Source organism: Harpia harpyja, chromosome 8, assembly GCF_026419915.1.
Source record: "Harpia harpyja isolate bHarHar1 chromosome 8, bHarHar1 primary haplotype, whole genome shotgun sequence".
Classification (NCBI taxonomy): domain Eukaryota; kingdom Metazoa; phylum Chordata; class Aves; order Accipitriformes; family Accipitridae; genus Harpia; species Harpia harpyja.
In genome coordinates this window covers 37,690,180-37,710,779 of record NC_068947.1, presented here as the reverse complement: position 1 = coordinate 37,710,779, position 20,600 = coordinate 37,690,180, and the positions used below count along the sequence as shown (strand labels likewise).

The 20,600-nt window shown below is 38.9% G+C and overlaps 1 protein-coding gene across 4 annotated transcripts; it reads left to right on the top strand.

Annotated features, from left to right (window-relative positions):
- Positions 1 to 1,559: 1,559 nt before the first annotated feature.
- ARL6 (ADP ribosylation factor like GTPase 6) lies at positions 1,560 to 20,564 on the top strand. 4 transcript variants are annotated; one of them, XM_052794690.1, is made up of 9 exons: positions 1,560 to 1,666; positions 4,773 to 4,923; positions 7,412 to 7,473; positions 9,242 to 9,310; positions 11,698 to 11,792; positions 15,553 to 15,682; positions 17,168 to 17,223; positions 17,336 to 17,348; positions 19,868 to 20,564. In XM_052794690.1, the coding sequence occupies exons 2-9, from the start codon at positions 4,801 to 4,803 to the stop codon at positions 19,902 to 19,904; spliced, it is 585 nt and encodes a 194-aa protein (XP_052650650.1). In that variant the 5' UTR covers positions 1,560 to 1,666; positions 4,773 to 4,800; the 3' UTR covers positions 19,905 to 20,564. The 4 variants fall into 4 exon arrangements, with proteins under 4 accessions (XP_052650650.1, XP_052650651.1, XP_052650652.1 ...); XM_052794691.1 differs by lacking the exon at positions 1,560 to 1,666 and adding an exon at positions 1,920 to 2,001; XM_052794692.1 differs by lacking the exon at positions 1,560 to 1,666 and adding an exon at positions 3,087 to 3,110.
- Positions 20,565 to 20,600: the final 36 nt, after the last annotated feature.

Genomic DNA, 20,600 nt, shown 5'->3' with positions numbered 1-20,600 from the left:
TTAAAATTGTAATTAGCCTTTCATTTCATAACATCATATGCATGCAATACAAAACTGAACAGAAGCATGTGTAGATTAATAGGAAATGAACGTCAGATGTCCACAGTCCATTACATCCTGCATATTTTACATGGGAAGAGCTTTCTTCACTGAGTTTAGAACTATTTCTTAGATACAGACTGATCTCAATATAAAAAGTAGATGACACCTTCCTCTAACACATACTTACCCACAACCTGATTAGCTTTTAGAAAGTGCTTCAACCCAGAATTTCACTGTGATATTTATTCTACTTGCTTTTCCTTTAATGGGTCGTAATGTCAGTATGAGGGAATCTCATCTTTTAGTCAGACCCTTTCTGGGTATAGGGAAATCATGAAATCATGATTGCAATTTACCTCAAACCTTTAATAATGATGAAGCAACAATAAGAATTAGAAAGCCAAACAACAGACAAAATGTTTGTAGTATTTTTAATCTTTGAAGTTTAATGCGAAGTGCATTATAAGTGGGAGCTTCTGACTTAAGATTTTTAGCAAAAAAACCCTGTCCACGTTGTTATGAAACAGCTGTTTCCACTGTTCTCACTCCTCTCCCTAGGGCAGAAGTTGAGACAGTAGACTGAAAGCTGTGTTCAGCATACATGAAACTAGATCAGATTTTTTCAAAACGAGGGCTGGAGCTCCATGAAGGAAAATTGCTTCTTCAAGCAAAGGAGCAGTACGGACAACCTCTTGGGAAGCAGAGGCAGAACCGTGCACTCCACCCCTCACTCATTGCTTATCTTTGTTCAAAAGTGAAGGACAAACCCCAAAATAAGCTTAAAATCTGGAATTACAGAAATACCAGATTGTAGTGAGGGGCGCATAAGGGACTGTGTTGCTCCGGCTAGTTGCCTTGCACTGCCAGTCTATGAGGGATGGGTATGGGACAGCACGCCGAGCTGCTCCCTGCCTCAACTTCTGCCTCACCACGCAGGGTCTCGCTAGGGCCCGCAGCGTCGGGTATCAGCCTGGACACCGAGAGCGGTTTATGAACAACCTTTTACCTCCCACGAATCCGTCAACAGAGGCGAGGGAGTGAGGAGAACTCATGCTGCTGTTCCAGTTAAAAACAGGAGTTGTCTTTTTAACTGCATTTGGTTAAGTGCAGCAGCATAGGACGTCACAGCACTTAACTTGTACAGAACTGAGAACAGTTTTGGCAGCCAAACTCAAGCACGTGGTAGAAAAAGAAACTGGGTTTTAGTTTACATGTGCTTCTGTTTGGAGCTCATTTTAAGTGATTACCGAAGTAATTTTGTGCAGCAGGCCTAGAACCAGTCTGACTGGGCCGTGCTACACGGCAAAACATGACCAAAGTTTATTTCCAGCCACTGCGTCTAGCCTAAACAAGCCGCCTTCTTCCCGAGCCCCAGCTGCTCTCACCGCCTGAGAGGCGGATTTAAGGTTTTCCCTAAACGTTGTACTCCACCGAACTGCCTGCTTAAAACCAGGAGCTGCTGCGAAGACCTTTGACGGTGTATTTTATCGGCTCTTCTTCCCACATGGGTTGCAATTCCCAAGAGGATTTATCTGAGCGCTCTCCTTGCAGCTGCGCAAGGAAGAGGCGCCGGGGTCGGGAAACAATTAGACAGCTGTTGCACGCGGAGGACGAACGGGATGCGGTTCGTAGCTGTGATCGGTGTGCGACGCCCGGCCCGCGTGGGTGACAGGCACCCGGGCACAGCTGACACGGCCACACGCCGGCGGTGACGGGGTTCCCGAGTGGGGCCCGCCGGGCGGCAGCCCCGGGCAGAGGCCGCGGCCCCCGCTCCCCTCAGACCCGCCGGCGGCCCTGGGGCCGCCACGGAGGGCGGGGCCGTCCCAATCGCCGGCCTCGCCATTGGCCGGAAGGGGCGCGGCTGCTGAGGGCGGGCGGGGAGGCGGGGCAGGGCGGCGGTTTCCGCGGCAACGGCGCAGGCGGCGGCGGCCGGGCGCGGCCGGCATCTTGGGGGCCGAGGTCTGTGCTGCGGCGGGGGGCGCGGGCGGCGATTGCCGCCGGTTCTGGCCCCCTGTGGGGGACCGCTGTCCCAGCGGCACGGGGCACTGCGCCCCGCCCTGGGCGAGGGGACTCGCACCCGCTGCCGGTTGCCGCGGCAGCTGGGGGTGGCCCGGCTCGGGGCCTGGGGGCAGGAGCGCCCGCTGCGAGGGGTGCTGCTGAAGGGGGGCTCGGCGGCGGGTAGGGAGGGAAGCCCTGTCCGGGCAGCTGCGAGCAGCCCGGCCGCGATCCCGGCCGCCCGGGGGCTGCCCGGCTGTGGCGGCAGGCGCTGCTGGGGACGTGCTGGGCCCTGGCTCCTCGCCCGCTCACCCCCGGTGCGGTGGGAGTCCAAAAAAAAAAAAAAAAAACCAAAACCAAACCAAACTATAGCTGGAGTTTCGAACGATGCTAACCTGAAGGGGCCTCCTGTGGGTGGCTTGGGCAGCCTTGGCATCCCAGCGTTTACATTAGAGTAATCCACGCGAATGAAATGGACTTTTAGCGTCGTTTCGTTTGGAGGGGGCCTCGGGGCCACCCGCTCGGATCGCCGCCCCAAAAACTCCGGAACGCGGCGTGTATGGCGCTCGTGCGGTTGTCGCTTTCAGCTTAGCGTGCTGGTAACCGGAGCGGCGGGCTGGGAAGCCTGGCTCAGCAGGCCCCGGGAGAGGCGGCTGCGCCTGCCCGGGCACCTCTCGGGGCGTCCGCCGGCACAGCGGCTCGGCTCGGCTCGGCGCGGCGCGGCGCGGCTCGCCCGGCTCCGCTCCCCACCCGCGAGCGGGGCTGCTCCGAGTGCTCGCTTCGCGCGACTGCAAACCAGTCTTCGGGGGCTCCGCAGCCTGGTTAGTCGCAACAGGCGTCAATCGCTGATGCCTCAGACAGGCTTACAGTTCTTGGTAAAGGTTTTATAGAGTTCGGTAACAAGTTCCTGCACCAAAGTCTCTCTTACACCGTTTTAGGACGTGTCTAACGTACGCTATATAGCACTGTAGGCTAAACATCAGCTGGCAAAAAAAGGAACCTGTGCCAACTGCTGTAACTCTTCACAGCTGAGAAAAAGAATGAGAGAAAAGGGCCAGGGCAAGAAGTCAAGGGTAGATTTTTCCTGTTGTACTCTTAAATAACGACTCTGCCATCCGTTATGAAAAACTGCTGGAAAAAATGGCTGTTATTAAAATACTGCTAGGAACTGTCGTCAAAGCATGTTTATTTAGGCTTTTGGGTTTCAAATTGAAGCCCTAGAAGTATCTTTTTAAGTGCTTGCATTTTCTCCTTTGCTACTTTAAGAGTACCAGCAAGGTATTTTTTTTTAACCTTATCATCTACAATATATAGATAAGGCTCTTGATTGCACTAGAAGGTAATGTGTTTTAGAGCACGGTTTTGTCAGGTTAATTTGATAATAAACAGTAAGCCTTATTCTGCTTTTAGAGTTGTATGTATATTTAAAAAGGAGTGGGGCATAAAACAAAGGGAGTTAGAAGAAAAAAATTTTTTTTTTTCTTTGGGGGAGTTGCTATAACTAATGTTGGGCTTGTTTAATCTGGTGACAGCTGTATGTAGCTGTTACACACATAGCCACTCTGTAGATCACTACCAGTCTTGAATCAAAATGCACGAGATAAAGCTTTAAAAAGGATCTGTATTAAAAAAGAAAAAAATCATACTGTAAACAAAGGTGATGGCTTACATGACTTTATTAAATTCAAAGATTTTAAAATTATTTCTATTAAAATGCAGTTAATCATCATTTTGTAATCAGTTAGTGAAGAAGTGAGACCAAATACTTGTCATTGATGTTTTTTCCTCTTCCTCCTCCTGCCATGGCTTTCTGGGGTAGTCAAGATCGCAATCTGAGTTGTCCAGTGCTGTGTGTTTTTTCTTTATTAAGAGAAAAAACAGCCTTTACCACTCCACAAAATTCCTCTGGCATTAATTAAATGCTTTATTATTGAATGTGAAATTATTCTTAGTGGAATTCAGTCAAGATAGACAAGGCTTATCATCTTTGCAAAGTATGTTCAGCTGGGTACCGCAAGGGAATGCATGATGTAAGCTCTTCCGAATATGCTACTGCCAGGTAACTTCGGTCAGTACCCGGGCAGGAGTAGGTGTTTGGCATCTGCCTGACATGTGGGTGAATGTTATTGTGCCTGGCTTCATGTCTGTTTTATAATCAGTTTCTATTTGTAGTGAATGAGTTCCTAATTTATACATGTTAATATCGGCAAAGCCTGTTACAATTAGAGTTTGAATTGAATTGACAGAGGGTACTTTATTTACTTCAGGGTTCAGTAAATTACGTAGCAGATGATGGAGAGGGGAAATATTGTTTTGCTTTGTTGTCTATGACGACTGACTGGACCACGGACAATTTGAAGTAAAATGTAATGGTCTTCCTTTTTTTTCTTGGTTTGGTGGAAGGTAAGGAGGCATTGCCGTTGTGCTCCTATTTGTACTGCTCAGAATGATGGCAATATTGCTACCCAGTGAATCAAGGACGTTGCGTTATACAGACAGGGCTATAAACGGCCAACCTACTTTTGTATCAAGGCCTCTTCGCTATAATCAGCTTACGCTCCATTTGCTTAGTATACCTAGCGAACCTGCTGTGACAGTGTTTGTATGGTGTCTTCACACTGTCCTTTTAAAAGTTTAAGGACTGCTTAGCCACATGCCCACCTACTGTGCTAGCACTGCTCTACATGTAACCGTTTTCCAACAGCTATTTCCTTCTCTGATTTTCTGAACACCAGGTGATCCCTGTGTATTTGAGCCAGAATTATGGGATTGTTTGACAAGCTAGCGGGATGGCTCGGGCTGAAGAAAAAGGAGGTTCATGTTCTGTGCCTTGGCTTGGACAATAGCGGCAAAACAACAATCATAAATAAACTTAAACCTTCAAATGTAAGTAGCCTAGTTAGTTCACTGTTGATGTTTTTACTGCAGAGTTGATGTTGTTTAAACTGTTTTTGCATGCTGTTATACTAAACGTGACCATGGAAAAGATGTGAAGAGCTTTTTGATTTAGTACAGTGGAACTAATATATTTTAAGAGTTTCCAACTAACTAAAACTAAATGTAAGCATCCATTTGCATATTATGAAAACATTTTCAAAAAAAACACTATTAATTTGGCACATTTTTTTTTTTCTAAGATCATCCAATAAGGAAGGGTTCATGATGGCTGAAATCAGGATCTGAAACAGTTTTCTTAAGTCGCTCGTAGCTGTAATCCTGTAGCAATTATTTGAGTGATGTGTCAAACATTTGGGATTAATACATTTGTTATACAACTTGTACTTATCTACATTTATCATGTTTATTTTAATCTCTTCCTGAGAAATAATAAGTATATAATAAATAATAAAATAGGAAATAATGTGAAGATGCACACTTAATGGTGACTTCAGCATTTTTAAAGCAGAATAGCTTTCAAAATAAGTAGCATTTATAGTTGCAGTTCATTCATCCAGTGAAAAGTGTTTCAAGCCACTAAGAGTGCATAGTATTATGAGCAAAATTTAAAGTAGGATTACCTTGTTTGTGTATGTTTATGGGCCAGAAACAGATGAATTTTGGTAGGCACGGTCAAAGCTAGAGGCTTGTGCATCTTGGTTATATGTGTCTGGCAAACCATGATTTCTGCGGTTCACATCAGGACACAGCTTTTGGTTTTTAATTTCTGTTAAACTTTTCCTGAAGAGTACCACTGGACATAGTTTAAAAAAATCTAACATGACTAAGAGTCTGCTACTCTTCCCTTCCTGGCAATTATTCTTCCACTGAAAATTAAATAGATTTATAAACAAAGACTATAAACTGATTAATATCTGCTGCCAGTTGTTTGGGGGAAATGCTGCAATTTGTACCAAGCAAATTATATATTTATGTAATTCTTGAGACCTTTATTGTAGTAGGGTTTTTGTGTCATGCCTTAAGCACTAAAGGATTCCTAACTACAGTTGAATGTAGACTTCAAGATTTATCACAATAATAGGTATTAGAGAAGGTCCCAAGGGAATTACATAAATAGAATAAATAGAATTAGTTTGCTTTACTGTGAAGCGTGTAATGAGAATTTACTTCTGAATGTTTTCATACCCTTTAGGAGGATAGCTTTGCATAAGTGTAAGTCTTATCCTTGCAAGACATGACAAATTCTCTAATGTGCAACGCATGTCATTAGATCAGACTTGATGAAATTGTCTATTTTTAGTAAGTTCAATGGATAGATGATTTTTTGCTCTGGATCAACCCAGTCTTCTTAAGAAGAACTGCTGCTTTGTCCTAGGAGCAATATATTAGGTGTTTGGCAAATATAAGTGTTTCTTCATCTGTCTGCAGTTCTTTCTTCTGGGCCCGATAAATACATTTGAAATAAATGTTAAGGAAATAACACCTCTTCTACTCTGCACAAATTCAGAAAAACTGTTGACTGAACTGTTTATGATGGTGGAATGCCATTTTCATAATGAAGCTACAAGTGAACAAGCTAAGCTTGCTTCAGTTGTATGTGAGGAGTCAACTGCTTATAGATAGTGTTTTAAATAGGGGGCTTCAGAAAGTCTATAAAAGGATTGTATGTTGGTTTCTCAGACAGCTCTGTAATCTAAGGAATGTGACCTTTCTCCCTGCTCAGTATCGATGCTTCTTAAAGGAACTATTCTGTTGTACCAACTTAGCTGATAGGTTCCTTGGCTAGCTCAGCAGTAAACCTGGTTATCAGACAGATCTATTAATAATGCTTTATGTTTTGGCCATTACTCTGTGGTAAATGGTCATTTCTTCCAGTGGTCTTGTAGTTTGAGTAGAGCTATGGTTAGGCCATTGTGTAATGTCTGCTGTATAATTCCCAATGTCAAATAGACTCCTCCAGCCTGTGGACAGAAGCTGGGCATATGGCCGATCTAATGTCTTGATAGAAGTACACCCTCTTTTATCTAAAAGGCCTGGGGTATTGTGCAGACTTGTTTGGGGTCACATTGTGATTTCTAAAGTGCACAAATATTGTGAATTTTTACCTCAGTCACGATCTTCAAGCTGTTATCTTCCATGTTACCCTATCTCCTATTTATTTCACAGGTAATATCCACACATATGTGTACACACAGACTAATGTAAAGGGTGAAATTCTCACTCTTGAGACTAAAATGTCTTCAATGCTCTTGTCCAATGGCATTCATTGTATTTCCTAGAAAATACAAAACCTTGATTTTGAATTACTGTACTTTTCAGGGAACTTTTTAAATATAAAGTATCTGGATTTTTAGAAAGTTTTTGTATTGCACAGTTTGGGGAAAAATAGATCTGTAATGTATTCACGTTTCAAATATATTTCAATGTTTACATTTTCTAACTTGACTGTAAAATTTGTACTTTCTTTCCTTTAAAGGCTCAAATTCAAGACATTGTTCCAACAATAGGATTCAGTATAGAGAAGTTCAAGACTTCAAGGTAGTAGTTTCTTTCATTTTCTCCTTTTAGCAGTAGTAATTAATATACAATAGTTGGACTTAATTACCTCTTTCAGTGGGATGTAACTGAGTATAATGTGTGGTGGTATAATGACATGACATGCAGTTTGCTGAAATGTTGTAGTACCCAGGAGTCCTAATCATGATCCAGGACTGATAGTTAGAATATATTGTATGTGTTGTGCTGCTGTAAAACTATGTATGTGTAAGAAAAGAAAAAAAAAAATTGGGTTTTTTTGGAATAGTGTGTATAAGCATCTGATTTCTGTCTGTTAAGAATTTCAGAATAGGGCACTGTTACAGACTTGAGAGACAGTTGCTTAGATGGTAACCTATATTCTATTAAGCACTCTCACTGGAGGGACTCTGAAGAGATTGCAGTCTAATCTCATTAAATGAAAAAATGGTGGCTGCAGCGTTAGCAATGTAAAGATGGCAGGGTCAAAGGTCAGGAAAAGGAGGAAGAAATCATTAGTTGAATGAAGGCTAAGATTTAGAAAAGGAATGTCGTGAGATAAAGATACTTCAAGGAGGTAACATTAGATATTATTTTATTATTATGTAGCCTTCACAGTGTATTTTTAATGGGTGCGGTTAGTCTTCAAACCAAGCAGCACACCCCCCTGGGTGAGAGAACTGCAAGAAAATTGTTTATTCCTGGAGCTGATGTGTGGGACTGATAGGTTTCCTATTTTTGGAGGAGGTTCAACAACTGTATTCAGTCTCAGTAAAGCACATAAGACAGGTTTGGTGTTTGGCTGTGTGAGAATGTAAATCAATTTATATTGCTTTCCTTTATTCTGATCCTGTAGTAGGAGAGATGACCTGCAAATACACCATGTAGAATGATTAAAAAAACCCAAACAAACCTCCCCCACCCCATAACTTCATTAATCTGATATTACAATGAAAACATTTTTTGGGGGTTGCTAATGACTTTATGCATGGCAGAGCAGCTAGTCTAGAATCAGATGTTTTCTGGATATAGAGTGGAAAGGACGTCTGGAGAACTTCCTTTTTTAAACCTCCTCATTTTAGTGTGGCCTCCACTCGGGGAGCTATTTGAGACTACCCAAAACAGGAAAGCCTAATACTGAAGTCGATGTTGCCTCTGTAGACATTTCAGGAGTGGATCAGAATTTTTTGTAATGTTCTTTAAGTTGACTTGCTGTATTTAGTGCTTGGGTGAAATCTCAAAGTTGCAAAGACTACCTTTTGTAGCTTGGTCACCTGAGGTAAACTCTTATTACCAGAATGTGATTTTTTTTTTTTTTATGAAGGTGGATTTTTTTTTCTTTTTTTAAAAGCCTTTTATTTTGCACACAGAAGCCTTTGGATGTTATTGGTGCCTGTCTAGGGACAGAATTTAAGACAGGCTGTGGATTTGAAGTTATCATCTAAATTTCATTTACTCAACATTATAAATAATATTCAATACTAACGTGATAAAAAGAGAGGCCGAATGGGAGTTTATTTTGTATTTGATGTAACTTTTTATAATTGGTTTAGTTCTTTTATTTGGAGAATAAACAAACACATTTTCCATTGTGAAATATTTCTATAAGACCACAAAACTGGGTAGGATAGTTTGAAGGCAGATAGAGTAACCAGAGTTCCTTTGGGATTCTTTCTCAGTTGATTAGGATTGAAGTTGATCTGGCTTTTTTCTGTCAGGGTAGCAAAGAAAATAGTTCAGGTTTGGGGTTTGTTCTTTGTTTCTGTGCCTCATACACTTCTTTTCTTTGCAGTCTGTCTTTCACAGTGTTTGATATGTCAGGTCAAGGGAGATACAGAAACCTCTGGGAACATTACTACAAGTAAGCCTATCATTTATTTTAAAGCATTGCTGTTCATATTAGCTGTCATGTACGTTATTTAAACAGAGTATGGCAATACCTAGTGGTTAGAAATGTTTCAGAGAAGACTTACACCTGGTGTTTGACAGAAGGTTGTTCTGGACAACTTTTCTTTCTGTTCTAAAAAATGAAAATTTTTACGTGCTGTTAACAAGATGTCCCCAAAAGCATGCTGATTGACTCAAAGACTGGGGAAGCATACTAGAGATGGGATTTAAATGTTGAAACCTGAAAACCAATCCTGTAAGAAAGCACCAAGATGAGTTAAGTTTCCTGTTTCTCTGTTCTTCTGTAGGTAAGTGACTTAAGACCCAAAAAATATTGCCTGATGGCTGAGATTTTTAGAGGAGGGGGAAATTAAGCTCAGAGAATGAGGCACATGTAACTAAGAACTTGACAAAGTATTCTTAGATGTTATTTATTAAGCAGGATATTCACTGTACTTTATAACACTGCAGTATTGCCTTATTGGTAATAGACACCATTTTCTGTTCTAGCTTCTAATGAAACTTGAATCTTCATTTATGTTGTCTCATTTTTATTCTTTAATACCTGATGCTGATCTAAATAAGGTGAACAGTAGTAAACCACACAGAAATAGCTTGGAGAAATAAAATGGAGAAATTCTGAAGATTATAATATTGATTAAATATTAATATTTAATGTGATAGAGCTTAAAGTATTCTTTAATTGAGGATTAACACTTCATCTCCTTTCTGTGCAAAACATGTGTTGGCAATTTGAAAACTTGTGTGGATAAGGGATCTTCATTGTTCAAGAGTGTTAGATATATGTCTCCCAAATCTTTTGGATTTCAATAACTGATGCCCTTAGGCTGCTCTCAACATGCTAGCTGAGTGCTTCATAAAGAAATAATTTTTCTGACTGCTGTATTTAATGCAGTGACTTATTCCTTTTGTGGCATAAATGGCTTTTTTCGTCAAAACAGTAAGGGAGTTTGTTAGGTAATGCTGACAGTGAAATGGGCACTTGTATTCACCTCTGTTCCTGATTCAATGCAGTAGTCACATATTTGAGATTAACTTCTGAGAAAAATATGAAAATAATAATGTGCCATTCAGTTTATAAAGTTAAGCAAGATTTAATTTTGCAAGAATTGCAAAATGGCAATCAAATCTGATCAAGTGTCTAAGCAGTTGCTTTGGAGTACTTGAAGCTTGCCCTTTTCTTCTGTTTGGCTTGAAACTATCTTCTAGGATGTCCTTAAAGTACGCTTGTCTTAAATATATGTAAATTCATGTTGTGTCCCTATTACTGTTACTTGTCTGTGAAGTTATTTTTTGGTAGTAAATACATGCTAGGACTCTGATTCCTCTAGAAAAATACTGTATCCTCGTAAAATTTACTTAGGCATTTTCAGCTAATATGGAAAAACTTTATGTGCTGCTATAAGTTCTTCTGTTCTCCAGAAAAGAATGGACCTTCTCATACAATCTTAGGCTGGTCAAGTTATTTCTGTTTTTCAGTAGGTCTAGGACTGTTTTGTAACAAAATATGAAGGTAGATGGTGCTGGGGGGGGGAAGAATGTATCCGTAATGGTGTCTCAGAGAAATGCAAAATGAAGGAGAAGTGAATATTACATTAAAATGTAAATTAAAAATACTTTTTGTGAGTGTTTATAACTGTTCATCTGAATTGGTCAGACTGTATTATGCTTTCAATTAAGTTTTAGTAAATGGAACATCAAGTCATAAAATAATCAGTAATATCCTGAAACAATGAGTTGAATAGTTGTATATATGTTGTGACTGTGGTCATACTGCCAGCAAAACATCTTAATAATTTGGAATATTTGAAAGCTTTTACCTGTTACTCTAAACAAAAGAAAGATCCTGTTTAGGTAGACTTTTGTAAATTAAATTAATCTACATATGCCTAGTTGTTAAATAGCTGTGGACACACAGTTTTTTCTAAAAAGGTAATTGACCTTTCTTTAAATAAACTTGGTTTAGTATAGCAAATAAAGAATTTCTACAAAAACCTGTCCTGAGATTTTCTTTGTCTGACCACACTGTCAGAATAGCAGTTGGTTATTTTTCAGCCTCAATAGTGAAATCAAGCTTTTCTGAAGGGTCTCTGTAGACTGAACCTTGAATGAGTCATGCAGCTAACAACCTCATGTCTCAAAAAATTATGCAGGTTACCAAAAGACTGAATTTCAGAAATTAGACTGGATTCAAATGTTAATGGTAAATAACAACAACAAAAATTAGAGGAAAAAAAATCAGGTTTGTTTGCTTTTTTGTGTGTTTCTTCTGAAGCCTTTTCTTAATCACAGTTTAAGAGAACCTATAATTTGCCTCTTTGCTCTTTTTATGTTATGCAGAGAAGGCCAAGCTATTATTTTTGTCATTGATAGCAGTGACAAATTAAGAATGGTTGTGGCCAAAGAAGAACTTGACACCCTTCTGAATCATCCAGGTGAGGAGGTTTTTCTCCCCTTCTGTCTCCATATTTGTTATGTTGTCTTAAGAAAAGCCCTTATCTGACACATTCTGCTTTCTGAGTAATTTGCAAATATTTTAGCCATTCATGAATACTAGAACAGTAATAGTCTTCAGTGAGTTTGGGGCGGGGGTTTATACCTGTTCACATTTACAAACTGATCATACTTCACTTGGCTACACTGAGTTGGATTGGTCTCTTATTAATCAGTATAGATCAAAAGTTGCTTTGTTTTGAGGAAGAATAGACTTTGACCCTTTGGAAGCTGGAGAGCCTGTATGTGATGACCAACATGTACAAAAAAAAAAAGTATCTCCCTGACTGGATTTTTCTGTGAAGACAGCTAATTCCTTTAATGTAACTTTTAATTTCTTTTTTTCGTCTTCATCATCTTTTTTTTATTATTATGCTTTAGCCAGAAATAAGGAGGGATAATTATACCAGTCAGTTGCGTGTAAAAGTATACATGGGATGGAAGAGGATATGAGAGGATTCATGATTGGGGGGTTGGTTTTAGGGCTTTTGTTTGTTTTGGTTTGGTTTTCAACATGAGGTTACACTTTTTTAATTAAGTTCTGAGGTTGGTCAATTCTTTCTTCACCTTTCCGTATAGCCAATGTTACTGGAATGGTTTTGTAAGCAATACGCAATTTTGACTTTCAGCACTTTAGTTGCTCTGACTAACCAGATTATAAAACTACAGGCAGGAAATTTAAAAGTGAAATAATCCTGTAATCCTTTATTTATTTAGCTGATAAAGCCTTAACTTGTGGGGTTACCATGCTGAAAGTAAGAAAGGAGAAGCTGACTTGCGTTTCTAACCAAGAAAAGTAGTATGTGATAGGGGCAACTGTGTTACTATGATTTTATTTTCCGTGAAGACTGCATATAATACATTAGTTCATCAGCAAAGATGCTGTAGCTGAGTGTGTGTGAGCTGACTGGGCCCTCTTAATTTCATGTTCAAGGGTATGGGCCACTTCAAATGCAGGTGCTGAAAAGAGTCTTGGAAAGGTGAAAGCGGAGAATGAGGTCAACCAAAGGCTGCAGATGGCTTACATAGAGGCCAGGGAGCTTTGTACCAAAGCAGATATTAACCATGGTGGTAAAAGGCGATTCTGTTGGTAAAATGGAAACCACGTAGGACCAAGGGTGGGAGGTAAAGACTGCTGTAATAAGTTACTGGTTTATTAGAAGGCAAAAGAGTGAAAATGTTACAACTGAGGAGATGCAAGCTTAGGTGGGGCTTTTCATTTAGGCACCAGGTTATTAATGTGGATCTAGCAGGTCAGCACTGTTCAGTTGTTGATGTGTTTGTGTCTTCTAGTTCTGAAAGACCATGGCTATGGCCACCTAGTACATTCCCTAGAACCAGGAAAGGGCCGTTGTGTATTTCTGCCTTGGAGCAGCTTAGCTCAAACGCAGCAACAGTGTTCCTGCTTTATCGTTTCGGATTTTGATAGGTCACATCTAAGAGAGCCAAAGAAAATAAAAAGTTCTTCTAGTAGTAATATTTGATAAAAGTAGCTGTTGACTGAATCAATATATAACTGTTTTACTATATTTTTATTTGTATTACTCTTCTGCTTTTCTTGATTGATACCCTACTTTCTTCCCACTTATGCTTCTGCCTCTGAACCTCCTGGAGTGGTTTAAATTTACATGTGTACTTAAGGTTTAAATGGATGCAGGGTAACAACCTTGAATCAATTCCTGTGTCTGAAAATCTTGGCAATCCTTCAGTAAAACTGTTCCCTCTCTTTTTGCCAGACTTTGCTTGAGGTTGTCAGGTGAAAGGGAATGTGTACTGTGAGGCATTAACGAGGTTCGAAGTTGTACTAGCTGGGACTGTTTAATGAATCGGAACTATAAATTATTTTTACTTACATAAGTGGACAATGCACTCTACAAATAATGGCTTGTTTAATGATCATGTTACCATATTATTTTTTTAATCGAACTTCAATCTTCAGCATTTTGCAAGATGGTAGTCTGTAGATTACTTGTTTTAGATATTGACTCTTGGGTCACTTGACCTCCAGCACATGCTTCTAAAATAAACTGAAATTCCTGTGAATTTGAAATTCTTTGTATAAAATTAAATATGACATATTAGTATCTGGGATCTTTTTAATGTGTTAACTCATAACTACTTCCAACTAGAAAATGTTAGCTTTCCATTAATAACTGTAAAAAGTATGGGGGGAAGTACTGCACAGTAGGAAACAATGTCATAAGGTAGGAAATACTGTAAATTTCTGCAACCACCACTCTATTTAGCGAACATCTTTAAGTGTACATGTATGAGTCTATGTGGGTAGGTCGTGCCCCTTTTTAATTGCTTTAAAAAAATCAAGGAATTTTCAGTGTTTAACTAGGGTGTTTGCATATGTGATGTCACCTAATTTCTGTGGTTTTAACTTATCCATAACCTGCAACACGTGGGTACCAGGGTTCATTTAATTATACTGTTCAACTGTGGAAGCAAAACAGAGATTTAATGATACTCTGCTTGTATTTTGAGGCCTTTGATTTGTGTTAGAGGGTATCAGGGGAAAAAAATAGCTCCAGATAGGGTAAATAGTTGTGAAAACTGTCAACGTTTTGATCAGCACGCATGATCTCTGAGTATGGGTAGATAGTGTTATCTCCACTGATTTTGTGGAAAGGTTCAGTAGGGGGTTTGAAAAGAACATAATTAGGAAGGTTCAAATGACTTCAGCATTGACAGTTTGTTGGGTTTTTTTGGTTTTTTGTTCCCCTGCTCCAGCAGGAGCAACTGGCTTACATTGGACGTTTTTAAATAAATCCTTAGCTTGTTTCCTATGTGAAATAACCCTTTCTTTTTACTATTTTAAAAAGAGCCTGTATAGCAGTTTTCATCATATGGGCTTTTTAAGTTCTTTTCACATCAAGAATTGATTGATAGACTCAAATCTAGAAAGAGATTAGAGAAAACTCTAATGCTGTAATTCAGCCTTTGTTTAAATAATGTGAAAAATGATTACAGTTAGTCTTGGTGCTGGTAATTTTTTGGCAGTTTTACATCTGTCAGGTTCAAGAGAGTATACTTTGTTTCCATCCAATAACTCTCTAGTTGTTTGTGGTAATCAGCAAGGCTTATGCTTTTGAATGTGTAAGTATGCCAGAAACTGTCAGTGTACTTGGTTTGGTCTGTAGTTCTCACTGCTAGGTGAGAAGAGCTTCTGGAAAAGAAGTCCTCCTTCAAGTGAAGGTAGGATAAGGGATGTCCAGATGTGCATTTTTTTTCTATTTTATGAAGTCATGGATGCTCTCCAGGATGCTAAGGGATAATTCAGACTGCCTTTATGCAACTATTGTTGTGAGGTTATGAATGAACACAAATCATTTTTCCGTCCGTTTTGCACATCCAGTCCTCACTAAGCAGAGGTATGTAGTATTTGTAGGCAGTTGTTTGATCTCCTGTTCGTCAGCTTCATCAGCAGTTGATACCTACAGCTTTAAATGTATGTGTAAGCTAGGGGGGGAAGGGGTGGAAGATCCCAAAGCCTGCCAGAAAGTTTGTGAGCATTCCTGAAGTATGCATCAGAGGCCACGTGACCCAACAGTGTGCATCTTGGTAGGATACAACCTTCAGAGAATTGCAGTTACAGGTGAGCAGAATATCTTCCTGTAATTGTTTGTAGCTTATTACACGTAGATAATAATAAATGTTGCATAATGTCATGATAGTTCTGTTTCTGCTCATGCTTAGATATTAAGCACCGTCGACTGCCTATTCTCTTCTTTGCTAACAAGATGGACCTCAGGGACGCAATATCATCTGTGAAAGTATCTCAGTTGCTGTCATTAGAAAACATCAAAGACAAGCCCTGGCATATCTGGTAAATTTCACTTTTTCTACACATGTATTGGTATTACTTTGTACGTTCATATTTTAGCTCTAGCATGCCACTCAGTATTATATAACATAAATCAACCAGATAAAATGCTGTGCTGCCACATGTGGAAACAGTAGTAGTATTACAATACTTGCTATAAAACTTGTTTTAAACGCACAATGCATTCATGTAGACTGTGTCTTGAAAATTTTCACAGTAGAACTGTTACCCAAATAATGAAATGGAGGACTTCTAATGAAATCAGAAAGCAGTGTTCTTATCAGAAGAATAGCTGCTATTATTTTTTGCTGCGAAATTGAGTAGAACTGGTATCAGAGTACTGCTGCTAGTTTGTCTTGCAGGTTTCAGAATATGAACAATAAAACCTTCAGAGTTGTTGTTTTCCACTCTGCAGATGCTTTAGCAAATTACTGTTGAAAGGCCATTTAGTAAACTGTTCTCATGTGAATTCAGAGGGACACTGTACTCTCTGTACTGTGTAATGTTTGAGGGGATTTTCAGTTGTACAGGCTAGTGTCTTTTCTTTCTGAAGGATGTAAGCTTTCATATAAATAGAAGGATTTTGTGCCAGTGTTCACAAGGAAAAAACTCTCCTTTTATCAGAAGTGTTTTATAGAAGTTAGATTTTTGTCTTACTAAAGTCCTCAGATACTATAAATAAAAGAGAAATCAGCAGCTAAATGCTGCTGGAAACTAGAATTTTCATTTTAGGCCCTTTAATATTAAACTTGATTACCTGCGCATTGTTTTGGGGTCACTGCTTTTTGTCTCAGAAATGACTGATGAATTCCCAGGCTCCTTGGAAGATAATTTTATAGCTAACCACAGTAACAGTCCAGATTCACTGCTGTGCTAGTTTTCATAAGCTGAAGAATGAGGGGCCTTTAAACAGTTATACCCCTGTGATTCAAAAGGTAGAGTTACACTGTTCTCAGTGTAGCTTAATATATATTAACAGACACTCCTAGGGTTGCTGTTACAACGAAGTCTGTACGCACTATACTTTTTCCTCTGGTACTCCAACATTCTCGCTCTGTATAGGAACTGTGTGGGAAGACAGTGGGACTCGATCTTAAAGGTCTTTTCCAACCTAAATGATTCTATGATTCATCGCTCTTGTTGTAGGTAGTAAACATCTTTAAACATCAGTAAACTGAGGAGGGAGTTATCTAAGTGGAGGTGCTGCAGAACAATGTGGCTGCCTTGTGTGGGAGCTCTTCCAGAACCCCTCATGTTCTAGGAACAATTCATCTGCCTTGAAAAATAGATCAGATCTTGAAGTGGTGTTTCCATATTGGGAAGGTACTCTAGAATATATCATTTGACACGCAGCCTTCTCCACATGAAGAAAATTTAAGTAAACTGTACTTGACGCTACTTTGCAATTTGTAAATTACAAGTATAGTGATGACTCCACTAAAACTGGTATTTTTACAATGTTTTCGTAATTTGATTTCTTTCTTTCAGTGCCAGTGATGCTCTTAAAGGAGAAGGATTGCAAGAAGGTGTGGATTGGCTCCAAGGTATATCATATGTAATTCTCTTGCTCTATTTTCATTCTGTTAAACTTTTTCATTTTGTAAGGTTTTTTCTTTATTATTTCCTTTGTTTTCTTTCTGTCCACTCTGCTGTCAGATCAAATTACACAGTGAGTACTGATGCTCTATCTCATATTTGCTGTTCATTTACCTCCTTAATGTACACAAAAGATCATGCCAGTTTCTCTGACAAAAGTGTGTTCTATGAAATATTAATGCATACTCTTGCAAACAGTGTAACACTTTCTTGTAAACAATAATACCAGCTCCTGCACTTCAACTTATTATTGTGGTAGTTCAGTTTGTTCTTTAATTTATTCTTACTGTCCTGTCCCAGTTTTACATAACTTAATGTTATGTATCAGGAAATGGTGAATAAGCAGGCTAGAAAAATAAGCAAAGTACACAGACAAATACACTAGTTTTGATTGTTCAACTTCAGCTCTTTAATCTAGAGCCAAAATAAGAACAGCTTACATTATAACGCTCATAGCATATGCAGACACTCATAACTACATAGAAAACATCGGATCCAGCTTAGATGATGTATTACATACACGCTTTTAACTACAAACTTGGTATGGATGCTGTATATCCTTCTGTTTTATGTTGGTAAGGATCTGGTCCCTTTTGTCCTCCTGCGTACTGCTAAATGTATAGAATAGTGAAGTGTGGTATTGTTTTGGTAGACATTCTAATTTTAGCTCCCTAATTTTCGTTGCTTACATTGTGAGCGTATTAGGTAGCATAGTTAATCTAAATCTGCAAGACTGCGGACTCTGTACTGTTGTGTTCTGTGCTGTGGCAGCCGCTAGATGTCAGCGATGGTCCAGAGTCAGTGCCACTAAACTCATTTCCTTCAAAATGCAGCTAAATGACATCCAACATTGTCTCTGATTTAACAGATCTCTATTTATCTATGGATACCAGACTGTCCTTTCTACTCAGAATCCTTACTGCTAATTAGAAAGAGATGGTTTATTTTACTGTGTTATTACAGAATACAAAAACATTTGGTCATGTTTTCAGAGGAAGGGATACTAGCCAAAAATAGTCTTTACAAAGAGATTTACTGCCCTACAGAAGAACAGTGATACATCCTCCAGCATCTAAAAGAGTTCTGTTCTGGGGATCCAGCGTCTAACTACTGAGTTTCCTTCACTGTTGTATCCTATTATCATAGAGGCAGATTCCAAATCATGTACTTTTTCCCAATTTCACACATAGTTCTGATTTTGTAATATTTTCCTGTGATTTTCAGCATCTCTGCTTATCTTTGAGGAATCTTCTAAGTTTCAATTCAGATTTTGAGTTGATGGTTTTGTACGTAACTTCAAGCTACTTAAAAGGATCTCAAATGCTTGTCTAAATATTTTCTGACAAATATTTAAGTTGTATATGTAGATTTTTAAGCACAGTAAGCAGGTGCTTCTGCTGTCACTTACATAGCTCTTCATAGCTAGTCACTTCTCATGGATTGTTAAACTTCTTAATTTTCTGAGCTGAACTTCTTCATAGATGGGCTTTACCTAAAAAAATTCCTTTAACTCCCTGGCTCAGTGTCCCCAAAACCCCCTTCTTAAAAGGGTTGGGTTTAAACTGTATTGTTGCCTAAGCATGTGCAGTTTGGCAGTTATACTCTTAACGGATGAAGACTTTGATAATTCAAGGACAGATTTTTACTACAATTCTCTTCCCCATTCCTAGAGCACTAGATGGAAATATTTGGAACAACTCTTTAAGTTATAGTGGTCCCTAAATCCCAGCCTGTGGATGCAATAAAATTCAGTGGAGGAAATGACACCTGGTTAATAAAAGCACAGTTTTCCTTGTCAACAGCCTTGCTTTCTTTAGCTACCTTTTGCAGACCCATTACAGGTAGTTCACAGATTTGAGGCAGCAGGGGTAGAAGGTTTTGCCTTTTTTTTTTTTTTTTTTTTTTTTTTTCCCCTAGCAAAGGCTGAGTTTGCATATTTCCCTGTTCTGTAATGGGTTACTATTGCAACAACAGATCATAGGTAGAGTAAAACTAACCTGTCTCACAACAGTCTAAACCCAGCTCACATTGTGCTGATTTCCACATTTTGTAATGGGGTTGTAGTACATTTATACTAACTAAGGAGATGTTTGAAGTGAATTGAGAAGTGGCAATCAGGCAACAGTATGGCGAAGTGTGACTACTGAGACCAAAGAAGGTTTCATGTGAGTTCATCAAACCAAACTTTAAATGCTTTGCTGTTGGGGAGTTATTTCAGCTTCCACATAACTGAATATGAACTGTGTACAAGGAACTGAAATGCATGCTTCATAAAGTAAACTTCCAGGCCTTATTCTTATCAAAGTTACCTTATAAGCCCGAAAAAGATAAAAATTGAATTATGTGGAAGAGTCTTCCTGTTTAATTAGAAATGTTTGGGGGAAACAACTTGGCTGTGGAGGAATTTCAGAAGTGGATGAGAGAACAAGTTAAAAACAACTCTAATGGCATTATCCCCCACTCTTGTAATGACACCAAAATATTTATTGGTGTAGTTCTGTAACCTGGACAATACTGTGTTATGTTTTCAAAAAGCAAAATACAGCAAAAATTCATCTTGTGTTAAGACTAGCTGTTTCTTTTTATTAACAGATCAGATTCAAGCAATGAAGACATGAGAGAGAAATAAAAGATGTATGGCGTTCTTTTACAGACTTTGTCAGTAGGTGTACAAGTTCCTTGGAAAGGAAGAATGATTTAAAGAAAATGAACAGTTCAGCTAAAATATACTGTGTTGACTTGATTCCTTTTAGTATCTCTTCCAGGAAAACTGAATGTAGACAACATAGCACCTCAGGTATGCACACTGATGAATTAAATTGAATCTTGTGACTGGAGAGCATATTTTAAAAAAAGATTTTTGTTAACAATAAACATCTGCATTCATTTGAGTTTTAGGTGATAATTAGCCATCAGGAAATGCCTCTCTGTTTTTTGGGGGGACACCTTTTGACCAAACAGGAATATTTCTTTTCCTGAGAAAAAATAATCAGCACTTCCTGAAATACAGCTGCATGAGATACCTACTGATTTTAGGTGCCCATTTTTAGGTATTTCTGCAATTTTTTTTATTGTAAAGTTTGATGTTGGGTTTTTAGTAACCATCTACAGTAGGCTTCTAGAGGAATATTTTGATTTAAGATACAAGGATTCAAATATTCAGTGTATTTGTTATATATGATTGCAGATGTTTTTAAGGAACTGCTTTTAATGAAATGTTATGACTTGTTTTTGTGATATGCCATGGTTATATTTGCATTCCCATCAATAAAACTTCAAATATACAACATGCCATGGTTTGGTTTTTTAACTTAAATATGTTCAT